Here is a 13,068-nt window from a genome sequence, read left to right on the forward strand (position 1 = left end):
AACCATATGTCAAATTTATGCTTTTCTGCACTACTGAACTTTGTTCTTTATTAAAAACGTTTCCAGAAACATGAAAATCTCCTTTTAAATACAAAGTTTGTGTCATTTAAGTCACTGTTCTACAATTTACGTTTTATTCATAGTGCTAATAATGAATGATCCGCCATTTCTATTTACTTTCTTTGCTGAACACTGACAAATTTAAATACAGTAATGCCATTTTTAAAAAACTTGTGGGGTATAATATGCGAAAGTACCGCCAAAACACAAAATATATTAATGTCTTAGTATTTAGAAGTATACACATAATAAAATAAGTACAGTATAATAATTACAATTTAAGAAACTTGTATTTTATATTTATGAGGTAAAATCATTACTTTATTTTTATTAGTTAACAAGAACAAATAAATAAATTTAGTTACTTTGGTTTTCGGTTTAGTTTAACTAGACAGAAAATGACGGTCATTAAGGTTACATCTGTAGAAGGTGAGTTGGATTAGTTAGCTTATATATGCCTTTTCCCTTGTATATGTGGAGATTGATGTGATCGATAAGTAATTTGCGGAAGAATGCGATTTGGCATGTCCCTTTCGTCTAGAGTAGGTGGTCGCTTCTCCACTAAGAAAACCAGTCGGACCATTAATTGTACTTCCGCAACAAGGGTTAGGAAAAGTATATAAATATATGAATTCAAAATCCTAATTGATTTTCAAATTGTTTGACTTCTTATTTCTAAATTTAGAGTACAAGGGTTACATTACAAAGCCGGGATTGGTTGTTGTGGACTTCTTTGCAACATGGTGTGGTCCATGTAATATGATTGCTCCAAAACTGGAGGAGTTTAGTGAACAACTCAAGGATGTGTGCTTTATAAAGGTTGACGTGGATTCGCTTCCAAGTATTGCAGACACAGAGGCAGTTAGAGCAATGCCGACGTTCAAGTTGTTCTTAAACGGAAAGGAGGTAAAGAGCGTTGTTGGAGCAAATTTTGAGATACTTCAACAAGCTGTTATTTCAAACAAACCGTAGAAAAACGAGTTTTTGAGGTAGATGAAGGAGGATTGTTTTTCCCTAAATATATTTGGTTTTATCTGGAAATGACAATTTAACATGGATTATTGTCATTGGTAATTTCGTAATAGAGCGTTTTTGAATCAGGAGAGAAAAGAACATTTTGCTTGTTTTTTTTGGTTTTCCTGTTCTCTTAACCTTTCTGACTCATTCATGTTTCTCTAATAAATCGGACTATTAAGTCAAGTGAAAGGTTGTGAAAATAGAGAAGACAAAGAAAAAGTGCGAATATCGTAAGATACTGAACGGCTATTATTGGAGCGAAAAAATCAGTGTATTTAGAGTACTTTGCATGGGGCACCCTTAAATCCGCTAAATTATTTCTTCTCTTTCATTAGTCAAGTTTTTGATCGAAGTTTATCCCCAGCTCAACATTGAAACTCGAATTTATTTTTCTTTTTTTGTTTTTAAGTTTTCATGGATTTGTTTATTCATATTTATTATATCTAAACGGTCGAGTAATGCCGACTGAGTTTTTTTGACTTGGGATTTTTGGCCTTAACTTCGCTTATTCGCTTGTAAATATTTGGTATTCTCTTAAAGAGTGAACACTTAAAGTAATAGCATAGAGGATTAGGGTAAAAGTTAAAGGAACGTGAATAATAAAGGGATTTATAGTTCGCCTGCTTGTTTTGTTTACTTGTTTGCTTCATTATTAACATTTTTTTTTCCAAATAGCCCGTTTCTGTTTCTGAGTGTTAACTTGTTTTTCTCCGTTACCTTCTGTGGATTTTAAAACAATAGAAATAACTGATTCGTCAAGGGTCGCCGAAGCCCAGAGTTCTAAACTGTTATGGACGTAAAAAATAAAAACACGGTTTTTTGTATAATATATATTAATATAAACACCTTTCTAATCTATATTATTACAAATGAGAAACTAAAGTGATTTTTGAATTTACATAATCAAATGCATATTACTTGTGCGAAATAAGTAACATGTAATAACTACTACAATATATAAATACTTAGTCTTTTGATTCACATATCAATGTTATATTCTCACCCCTCAACATAATTCTACCTACGTTGTTCACCTTTTTAACACCGTTTTTCATATATATCTCGCAGGCTTGGTCCAATACTATATTCATATACTCGTCGAATCCCTGAAAGGAGTTATTTCTCATTTATTTGAAAGATAACAAATAAACAAAATAAACTTACCTGAATTATCCCCTCCAGTTTTAGTTCTTTATGGTCAAACAGCCAAACTTGGACCTTAAGCTTAGAGGTGAAAAGACGAAATATTTGGTTTATTGGTTGGACCATCATTCTTTGGATTGGCCTCTTATTTGATGAATTCGCCTCATAAGAACTCATATTGAATCAATACTCCTATAATTGTTACTACAGATACAAAATAGTGTTCTTTTTCCTGGATTTTCCTTATTTTATTTTCACAATATATTTGTTTATTACAATATTTCTTCACCTGTATCGTAAAACGTACCCGCCAATCTCAAGATCTTGAAAAACATTTTTTTTAATGGTAACTAGTTACCTGTCAAAAAGCAAAATTATACTACTAAAAATATAGAAATTTAATTAATGAACTTTATACAAGACTAGTTAAATACTATAGTTCTATAGAGAATATATACAATAAAGTAACATTCTAATATGACTTAATTATTTAAATTTATTTTGGGAAAAGATTTACTACGAATTGATGCTCTTTCACTGCTGAGACTAAATGCTATATGCTTCTGTTAGTTAATTTTTCTATCTTTAGTCATCATCGTAATCTTTTGTACATCTTCTACACATAAGCATAACCATACAAATCATCATCAATACTATTAACCCAAATGAAATAGTTGTGAATGAAACTGCACTTGGTGCTGCTCCAGGAAATGTTCCAGTTGATCCTGCCATCCCAGCTCCCATTCCACCAGGCGCACTAGGAGGGCCTGCCGGAGTTGCAGGTGTTCCCGGGGGCGTGGCAGGTGCACCTGCCATACCTGCTCCAGCTCCAGGAGCGCCTGTCATACCTGCTACAGCTCCTGGAGTGCCTGCCATACCTGCTACAGCTCCGGGAGCACCTGTAGTACCCACTCCAGCTCCAGGAGCACCTTGAGCACCTGCCGATAACGATGGTGAACCTGACAATGCATTTGCTAATCCTGGTGAGCCAGCTGCAGGATTTGGAAGCAAAGGTGAGCCTGTTGCGGCTTGGAGTCCTGTAGAAAGAGCATTACCAGCAACTCCAAGTAAAAAACTACCGAGTCCGCCTTCTTGCAGTTTTAATTTGTCTTTATGTCTAATGCATTCTGTTTTTGAGGCAATTGAAACTAAAACACTTAACAAAAAAATTATTTTCGTTCCTCTAAAGCGATTATTATTATTAAGTTTTTCAGTTTTTTTAAACAACTCCATCATTATAACCTCAGAATTGACTTATATTCCAATGTTTTAATTAAAATTTATATAGCAGACTGATTAGTGCAACTTAAATGACTCTTAAAAAAGGATTTCTTGTTATATTTATGAAATAAGAAAACCGAACCGAGTATTCTAAAATTAATATTGATATTTATGTTCTTTCCATTGATTTATTGTATTTTTCTTATATAAAGCTGCTATCCCCTCGAATTTATTGTATTCCTTCTTTCCTTATTTATTATATTAAATTTTTTAAATATTCCTTGGTGTGCACCTAAATTCATTTTGCTATTAATAGTGGAGTGCACTTTTTGCGTACTTGGGTTTAGTTGAATTCATATTCACACTCAAAAAAATCAATGCTTTTATTTTTAAATAAAGAGACATTCTTCAGAATTACAAACCGAAAATGTGAAGTCCTTATACCTTATTAGAATCAATAAAACATGTTTGTCGAATGAATCTAAAGTGTATATATACATATACATATATACAACAATTAGACCAGTACATGTAATTATTACATGTTTTCGTGGCACTTTGGCGCCGGAAAATTTGAGTATTTTAAATATAGCGGAAAGAGTATAGGGACAAAAAAAAGTGTGAAAAATGGGGCAATTCCATACTTAAATAAAACTTTTAGAGTAAATTATAGCATGACACCGAGTTTGCTAAGTGACATAGATGTAATATGGGTTATAAAAACGTTCTTAAATAAGCGGAAGAGTAACACAACTGATTTTGTTATATAAACTAATTAATATATAGTGAAATTTGAATTACATTAGGAGCGATTTTTGCATATATCTAACACAAACATAAGTGAATGCCTGATCAAATTAAAGTAAAGTGTTTTTCTGTGTAACTACTGTTATTTTTTAACAATTTCGCAGTTCTCTTCGTTTATGCAAGAGTTATTTCTGACTTTGTTGCTTTTGTTTACCTCTCCTATAGATGTTTTAATAACAAAAAAGTTACCTATTAAAAGAGCAATAATAAACCCAAATATGAACAAGGCAGATTTGAATGAAATTTGATCAAAGAATGTATTTAGAATTTCTCCTATAATTTGAGCAGTGAAAATAGATTTCCTCGCAATTATAGTCGGATTTTGTGACATACACCTCTCCCATTCATTGCATTTTGACTCCATTGCAGGTACCCTTAGGTCAGGCTGACATTTATTGTCCACATATTGTTTTGAACACAAATTCATTTCTTCTATTATATTTGTGGTAGAAATTTGTATTTTAGACTCGATGTCATTCTTAATTACAAATATTACGCCGAACACTATATATAAGGTTGTGAGTACCAATATTATATTTACAAAAAGCTTTGTATATGCTTCGGTACTATTTACTATATCAGTGGCACTGCTGTGTATCTTGTGTCCCATATTGCTCTTTCTCACTCTATTTTCGCATCCATTAGGAGCTCTGTTACACTCAAACCGCATGTTGTTTCCGCATTTATTGGTCAAAGTTCCACTGTTTACCCTTTTTTTACCGCAGTTATTTAACAAATTCAAACCTTCTCCATTGTACCTAATATTCGAACCCATTCTTGAACCTTTGACTGGGGGAAGCGAACTAGAACGGTTGGGATACGAAAACTTATTTCTAAATCCACCAGTGTCGTTAATCTTCTCACTTTTTTCTATATAAAATTTGTTACTGTATGGTTCGTGACTCCTGTCCTCATCTACTACCATGTCTCTAACCTCATTGCTTTCAAATAAAGGGAAAACACACGGAACCAATCTCCTTCTATTTGTACTGCCTCTCCCTTCTCCGCTTATTGACAAATAATTCAACATCAATTTCTCACTTATGTCATTTAATTCTATGTCTACTGTTTTCTCGTGACGAAGCTTCATTTAAAGAGAAACAAAAGTCGTGCGTATATATACTTGAAGTACTGATACCCAGATTATAGAAACTTTCGTCTCCCTTGTCTATGTTAAGAGCCTTTTAATGCAGTCCCTGGTAAATGAATAAAACCAGAATATTTGCCTTACTATTTTGGAAAAAAAAAACGAATAGAGGGCGCCAAATATTTCCTTTGTAAACACAAAAAGAAAACTAAAGTGACTAGAAGAAAGCTTTAATTTACTGGAAAAGAAGACTTACATAGTAGGGTTTCAATATTTGATAATTGAAAATATCTAAACTTTTAGGAATTGTTTGTTAAATTCAAATCACTTATTTAATTGCTTACTTACTTCCTTTTGTTTAATTAAATTACTACGGAAGTTCTCTTGGACGACCCTTAAACTTTTTTTTTTCGAATAACTATCGTTTAAGAGATTGTATTCAAAAATAATTCCCTTTGATTCATCATTTGCAGCATCCGCATTTTCCTTTTCATTTTCATTTAATTCGTCAATGTTATTGTGAATAAAAACAGTTGGCCTTTTTATTCCAGTTTTCATTCCCTCATAACCTGTTAGAACACTGCCAATGTTGTCACTGTAGTTCGCATTTACTTCAATATCTCCAGAGCGGTGCTTTAAATTCAATATTTCCTCGTTAAACTCCGCTTCTACAATCTCATCTTGTAATGTTCTGGCCTCGAAGTTTGAATTATCTGGATTGTCATTTCCAGTAACGTAATAAATGGAATATCTTTTTTTTCCTCTCATAACTGAAGTACATAACAAGGGAGAATTGCTAACTGAATCTGGATTTTTTGAATTATTTAATTTACTAATTTCAGTTTTAACTTGAGATATCGCCTCCAAACAAGAATTCTCAGTTGAAACTATGCTTTCAGTTGCCCTTTTCTTTTTGTTAATCTCTAAACTATCATAAATATACAGTCCCTCACCATAATTGTATTCTTTATCATCCCTGGCCCTTTTCGTGTTTCGCTTTTGTGATTTTCTATCCTCTTTCTCTGATACCTTAATATCCTTTACTTCTATTTCAGTTTTTTCTTGTTTTATTTTCGTTTTTTCTCTTTCCAGTTCCTTCTCCTCCTGCTCTTTCCTCCTCGTCTCAATCTCCTCCTGCTCTTTCCTCTTCCTCTCAATCTCCTCCTGCTCTTTCCTCCTCGTCTCAATCTCCTCCTGCTCTTTCCTCTTCCTCTCAATCTCCTCCTGCTCTTTCCTCTTCCTCTCAATCTCCTCCTGCTCTTTCCTCCTCGTCTCAATCTCCTCCTGCTCTTTCCTCTTCCTCTCAATCTCCTCCTGCTCTTTCCTCTTCCTCTCAATCTCCTCCTGCTCTTTCCTTCTCCTCTCAATCTCCTCCTGCTCTTTCCTCTTCCTCTCAATCTCCTCCTGCTCCTTCCTATTCCTCTCAATCTCCTCCTGCTCTTTCCTCTTCCTCTCAATCTCCTCCTGCTCTTTCCTCTTCCTCTCAATCTCCTCCTGCTCTTTCCTTCTCCTCTCAATCTCCTCCTGCTCCTTTCTCAGTCTCTCCCTTTTCAATTCAATGTAATTAATTATATACTTTCCAATAACTTTAACTGCATTATATTTTCTTATATGTTTATTTAAAATATATATTTTAATACAACATCTTAACATGTTCCAATAATTTAAGCATCTTCTTCTAATCCAAAGGTTGTAAAGACTGTTTATACACTCGGTTTTCCATTCCAATGAATTTTCACTATCACACATTTTAATAAATTGTTCTATTTTATCTAACACATTGTATTTGAAAAATACCCTTGTCAATCCCAACTGATAATCTACTATGTTCACGTAACCCATATATTCTAATAATAGAGATACAAACAGTCTGCAGTCTCTCAACAACTCTTTTGCTTTTTTCTTTATTAAATTCATATCCTTATTCTCTTCACAGTCATCGTTATTGTCAAATTCAACAATCTGCTTGAAATAGTTATATATTTGGCCATACGGTATTCTACATGGGTATCCATAAATCATTATATTTAATATTTGTAGTATCCCACCTATTTTTAATTGTGTATAAACTTTTTCACTGTCGAAAAAAAGAGATATCTGGTTATTATTAGGTTTTATACACCTTATAAAGTGACTCTGCGTTGAATACAGCTCGTTGTCTAACATATTTTGTACTTGTTTAACAAACATTGTTGACACACTTTTGTTTTTATTTGTATTTATTGGGGTTGGAACCTGATTTAGTGACGAGTTTGAGATATTATTTAAGTAAACAACACTCATTCTTAATGATCTTTTGTTGCCGTCATTTGTTTCATTATTTAATTTTGATTCAGGGGTAGTAACATTTGCAGTTTCACATTCACCGCTACTAAAACCAGTATCTTCAGCACAACCACTATTTTGAAGAGCATTTTTTAAATCATTTATTTCTCTTATAGACTTTATTTTTGACAAAATTACGTTTTCTATATTGTGAGATAAGAAATCGGTATTCTTAGAAATAAATTCATGACTTGTATATTTAACGGGCCCTGCAAAGTGATTTATTGTAAATGTTTTGTCTGTATTTAGCTTCTGTACTTGTATTACATTGCTTATTGCATCACTTAAATTCATTAATTTTTCATCCGATAGATTACTAGCATCGTTTTTTATATTAGTTACCACACCAGAACAAATAGATCCTCTGTTAACCCCAGTATTCTTGTTTATACTTGTATTTGATAGCATATTCAACATATGTATTTTGTTGCAAAATGCGTGATCTCTATTCCCCTTCATTGGTATTTTACCTGTTTCATCAAGAATAGATATTATATTGTATGGTAACAAGGATACAAGTAATTTACTACTATCCAGTTTTTCCTTAAATGGAGTCTGATCTGAGTCAGACGTTTGGTTGCTATATTCAACTTTTTCACCGCTTAGATACCTTGGATTTACACCACTCATTATAGTGCATACAAATGACTGTTGGAAAAGTAAATCAATTACATTTGAAGATGGCAATGTTGATATGTTGTCATTTATTCCCTCAGTTTTGTATAGTACAGTGTCTCTATATAATAATTGCTCCAAAAAAAAACTATGAAGCCTTTCATTACAGTAATTTATCAGTAATTGCTCAAAACTATTAACGTAATTAGGCTCTAAGTCCTCAAATCCAAATATATCCAATATACCAATGGATTTATCATTGCTTGAATCAAAATTATATATGTTATTACCCCTTGTTGCACCATATCCTATAGTTGAATTTATGTTTTGCTTTAGAGCAATGTTAATAAGTTCAACAACATTGTTAAACACCCACTCATAGAGATATCTTGCTATACTATCCCTTGTAAATATTGCTTCAGAGTAAGACAATTTTTTTCTAATCTTTACTATTTTCTTAATTGTTAAAAGTTCAATCAATTCATTTTTGTCGTCAAATCCCCATATATTAGATATTTTCTCAATAATTGATAAAGATTCGTCTGTTAATTCACACTCTTCTTCCTCCTGATTCCCAGAGTTCTTGTACTCCAGATTGCCTAACAAAAGAATGGAAATAATCATATCGTAAATGTATTCCCTGTTAATTGAATCAACTCCTATTGAATTGAATGACTCATTTATAACACTCATATTGTATGGAGTAGTTTTCATTATCTCACTGAAACTGAAATCCGAAATATCACTGCCAGTTTCTGAATTTTTTAAACTCTCTGTCTTCAAGTAATTAAAGTCTAATGCACTTAAAATATCCTTTTTATTAGTTAATCCCCACCTGCTTTTTTGCTCTTGAGTCATTTCATTAAGTACATGATAAAAAATATGATAATTTCTTTCATTGTTAGGCAGATGTACCACCCTGGATTTCGCCAAAAGATACGTATTAATACAGGAGTTCATTATTCTACCATTGCTGTCGAAGTACAACTTCATGTACTTTCCAAACCTAGATGAATTACAGTTCCTTATGGTTTTTGAATTCCCAAAAACCTCCAGCAGGGGGTTTGATGATAACAAACACTCCTCTATTGTAACCATATCTTTTTTACTATTCATTACACTGTTTTCCACATTCATTGTCTCCTTTGCTCTTTGCCTATTACTCACAAAACTTAAATATTTCAATACATGTTTTGAAGTCTCGGTTTTTCCTGCACCACTTTCTCCGGAAATTATAATTGATTGAGATCTGTTGTCACTTAACATTCTTCTATAAGACCACTCAGCTATTGCAAAAGGATGTGGTTCCATATTAACTATATTCTTGCCAATAAACTCATTTGCTACATTCTCATTGTATATATCATAGTCCTTGTACGGATTTACTGCCAGCAATATTCCCCCTGAAAAACTGTACATTGGGTATTTCGGATACGAATCCTCATTCACACTCGCAGGGCTTTTGCTTTTGCAGTCTTTGTTCAAAGACTCATAACAAACTTGAATATTTTTTAAAACATTACCTATGTTCAAATTTCTAAGTTGAGAATTATCTTTATATCCAAAATTTTGATCCGCACTGTAAACTATGTCTCTACTAACTAAAATAGAAACTAGTTTACCATTATCATCGCACTCGCACTCATAAGCATCCTTTTCAGAATTGTATGAGATTATTTTGCCACGAATAAATACATCGTGTAATGTTCCGCCATTTTCGTCTCTTTTCTTCGACAATTCTATCGTTTTGCTATTGTATTTCGAATATATCCATACATTGCTCCCATTTTTAAATACATTCCCTAATTCCATCATACAACTCTTTTATTTAAAGGAAAGAGTGATCTATTATATGCGTTAGTTATACTCGATGCTGAATAGAACAAACTATCTCTTGCACATAAAAACCAACAATAACTTTCTTTCCTTTACTATTTTCTCCAAAAATATTTAAAATATGCGTTACTATCTTTGATATTATTTCTCTATTTCACGAGGAGGAAAAAGGGAGTAATTTCATATAAACAAACGGGTCCTTTTCTTTTAAATTTTAATCTCCAACACACAATAAGGTATCTTAAAACAAGAATATTTATCGGCTTTTGTTACCAATACTATTACCTATGCTTATTTCCAATTTTTTTGCGATAAACTTTAATGCTTGTCAAATTTTTAAAATTTAGCATGTTTACACATTTAGGTAACTGTGGGGTGGCGGGACCTTGTATTTATCTCCAAAAAGATCCATTACATGGGCTTTCGCAACATGTTAATCGAAATATCAAGTAAAAAGTCAAAATCATCCTTGAATTAAAAAGTACGCTTCGCTTTTGACAACAAACGCTTTCCACAATCTTACATTTGGGCCTGCTAGAGCAGAAACTCAAAACACCCAACACTAGATGCAAATTTACATTTTGAAAAAAAAAATCTATAAACAAGGAATAAAAAAATCCCTCAGGATTAACTCGACAGAGAAATTCGGATTCACAAGTTAAGGGTTAAAGTTAACCAACAATGAAAGTCGAGGATTCTCCTCCTACCTTCTGTCTGTTTTACCCAAGCCACGTTTACCAGAGTACAAGTGCATCGGCATTTTTGTAGGAACGCTTCTGTCAGCCTCACCTCTCTTTGCAAGTTTATTCAAACGTGACTGGGACTTCCTACGTAATTTCTCCGCCTGTTTTTGCTTTTCAGGTCTTATAGATGCGTCAATGCGATTGGGGGCGTTACTTTGACCCCTCTTTGCCAAACGCTTCTTCCTGGCAATTTCTTTGGTATCTTCATCATCTGACATATCTACATCTTGTTCCATATCTTGTCTAGATCTTTTCTTGCTGAGGTTTGAGGCTACATTCAGCGAGTTATCAACAATTTTTCTTGTTAGTGACCTTCCTCTTTCTCTTCTTCCCTCTTCCTTCCTAACTAAACTTCTTCCTCTTTCATTTAAACGCGATACATCATACCCTAATTCATCCAGGTTACTTGTCAGTTTATTTAATTCACCTGGGTTTCTGGCTCTGCCTCTGGGCAATATAGGTGCATTTCTTGCCTTGTTATCCATGTTTTCCCTTCTCTTTAAGTTGATCTTTTGATGTATGTTCTTAAGTGCGCTTTGAGTTTGTTCCCATAACTTTTCGTCAAACTCCTGCGATGGGTCATTCATGAGTAATATTTCCTCTTCCTCCTCCAGTTGCCTTAATTTGTTCTCAATTTCAGGATCTATAAAGTCTGCAATATTTTTGCCGTCCATTATCTCCGGAACCAAATCGTACTTCCAATTGTCATCCCTAAGGATATATTTCCTATTCCAATCCATTTGGTAAACACCTGCCCCTCCCATTTCCTCCTCCAAATCCTTCTCAGTTGGTCCTGATTTTGGTTTATTTTTTGTCTTCGAAATACTATCCGTCATCTCTTGTGTTCTTTCTCTGATTACTGATTCAGGTATAAAAGGAGGTCTATCTTTGTTTAATGATACTTCCGCAATATGAAGTCTCCCAGAAATAGCCTCCACTCGTTTGTTTTGTATCTTGTTTTCAATTCTTCTCTTCAACAATTCATTGCATGCTCTGTTCTTGGCATCCTCAACCCCGACTTTTTGGATTGTTGACATTTCCAAAAAGTCAATCACATCTACATCGCAAATATCTTCCTGATTCTTGATTTTTAGGTCCTGTATCATTTTTTTCTCCTCTTGATTTAAATCATCAACAGATCTAGAATCTATTTTATTCAGAACAATAAATACTGGCTTGTTTCTAAATAGTGTCTTTATTGAGTGAAATAATTGTGTTTGCTTTTCAATACTGTATCCACATTCCTCTGACACATCTACAAAGTATAGTATAGATGAATGAATGTGTGCCAAAGCCGTAATTGCAGTCATTTCAATTGTATTTCTCTCATCTAAAGGTCGATCTAATATACCCGGAGTATCTATAACTTGCCATCTAGCATAATTATAATCAAAATGGCCAACGTATAATGATTTTGTTGTAAATGCGTATGGCTCAACCTCAACATTCGCATGTGATATACAATTAATGAAACTGCTCTTTCCCACATTTGGATATCCACACACTATTAACGTTCTCGTTGTTGGATTTATGCTCGGTAAACGGCCTATATGTTGTCTTACCTCTTCCAGATACTCTAAAGGCGCTTGAAGCTTTTTCAAACACGTACACATTCTACCAAGTGCTGCTCTTTTTAGCATTTTGCACTTATATGGACTATCTGCGTACTTCAACAGTCTCACATAGTCTTTAGCCAGTGAATCTATTATATTTTTCGAACCCGATATATGTCCCAGGGCTAGCTTATAGTGATCTCTATCATACAATACATTGCATAGATCAGAATAAAATGGATGTATCTCGTCAAGTCTCGGGAATTGACTAAGAATCATTCCAAGTCTATCATGTATTACTTGTTGACAAAACTTTACTTTCCTCATATAAAAGGATCTAATTCTGCTTATTTGAAACTGAGGATGCACTTGTGTAGGAGTCTTTCTTTGAGTCTTAGATAAAACTATATCTATCAAGTCCTTGCTGTTTGGTATTATTGTAATGTCCTGAAAATAATGTAAAAATGTCAATTAGTTAGTATTGTCAATTTCACTTGAGCATTAGCTATTCTAAATGCTACATGTTTAAACATACCTTAAATCTATGGCCTAAACTTGTCGAGCTCATTTTTTCGCCACTTAAATTAACTGCCGATTACTCGATAACAATTCCTTTCTTTTCTGTTGTAATAATATATTTGTCCCGTGTGTCCCTTCCACT

The 13,068-nt window shown here is 33.4% G+C and overlaps 6 protein-coding genes across 6 annotated transcripts; 1 reads left to right on the forward strand and 5 right to left on the reverse strand.

Annotated features, from left to right (window-relative positions):
* Positions 1 to 458: 458 nt before the first annotated feature.
* Positions 459 to 1,032, forward strand: FG386_002371 (uncharacterized protein; the record flags this gene model as incomplete). Its single annotated transcript, XM_067341733.1, has 2 exons — positions 459 to 489; positions 746 to 1,032. The coding sequence occupies 2 exons, from the start codon at positions 459 to 461 to the stop codon at positions 1,030 to 1,032; spliced, it is 318 nt and encodes a 105-aa protein (XP_067199012.1).
* A 678-nt stretch (positions 1,033 to 1,710) lies between these two features.
* FG386_002372 (uncharacterized protein) lies at positions 1,711 to 2,397 on the reverse strand (the record flags this gene model as incomplete). The annotated part of the gene is made up of 3 exons (XM_067341734.1): positions 1,711 to 1,797; positions 2,103 to 2,183; positions 2,242 to 2,397. 3 exons carry the CDS (start codon positions 2,395 to 2,397, stop codon positions 1,711 to 1,713), a joined length of 324 nt encoding a protein of 107 aa, XP_067199013.1.
* A 408-nt stretch (positions 2,398 to 2,805) lies between these two features.
* Positions 2,806 to 3,453, reverse strand: FG386_002373 (glutamine-rich protein 2; the record flags this gene model as incomplete). Its single annotated transcript, XM_067341735.1, has 1 exon — positions 2,806 to 3,453. One exon carries the CDS (start codon positions 3,451 to 3,453, stop codon positions 2,806 to 2,808), a length of 648 nt encoding a protein of 215 aa, XP_067199014.1.
* An 877-nt stretch (positions 3,454 to 4,330) lies between these two features.
* FG386_002374 (uncharacterized protein) lies at positions 4,331 to 5,338 on the reverse strand (the record flags this gene model as incomplete). The annotated part of the gene is made up of 1 exon (XM_067341736.1): positions 4,331 to 5,338. The coding sequence occupies one exon, from the start codon at positions 5,336 to 5,338 to the stop codon at positions 4,331 to 4,333; it is 1,008 nt and encodes a 335-aa protein (XP_067199015.1).
* A 321-nt stretch (positions 5,339 to 5,659) lies between these two features.
* FG386_002376 (myosin) lies at positions 5,660 to 10,090 on the reverse strand (the record flags this gene model as incomplete). Its single annotated transcript, XM_067341738.1, has 1 exon — positions 5,660 to 10,090. The coding sequence occupies one exon, from the start codon at positions 10,088 to 10,090 to the stop codon at positions 5,660 to 5,662; it is 4,431 nt and encodes a 1,476-aa protein (XP_067199017.1).
* Positions 10,091 to 10,814: 724 nt separating this feature from the next.
* FG386_002377 (uncharacterized protein) lies at positions 10,815 to 12,975 on the reverse strand (the record flags this gene model as incomplete). The annotated part of the gene is made up of 2 exons (XM_067341739.1): positions 10,815 to 12,854; positions 12,943 to 12,975. 2 exons carry the CDS (start codon positions 12,973 to 12,975, stop codon positions 10,815 to 10,817), a joined length of 2,073 nt encoding a protein of 690 aa, XP_067199018.1.
* Between the last annotated feature and the right edge of the window lie 93 nt (positions 12,976 to 13,068).

This window comes from Cryptosporidium ryanae (genome assembly GCF_009792415.1).
Source record: "Cryptosporidium ryanae isolate 45019 chromosome Unknown contig_41, whole genome shotgun sequence".
NCBI lineage: Eukaryota > Apicomplexa > Conoidasida > Eucoccidiorida > Cryptosporidiidae > Cryptosporidium > Cryptosporidium ryanae.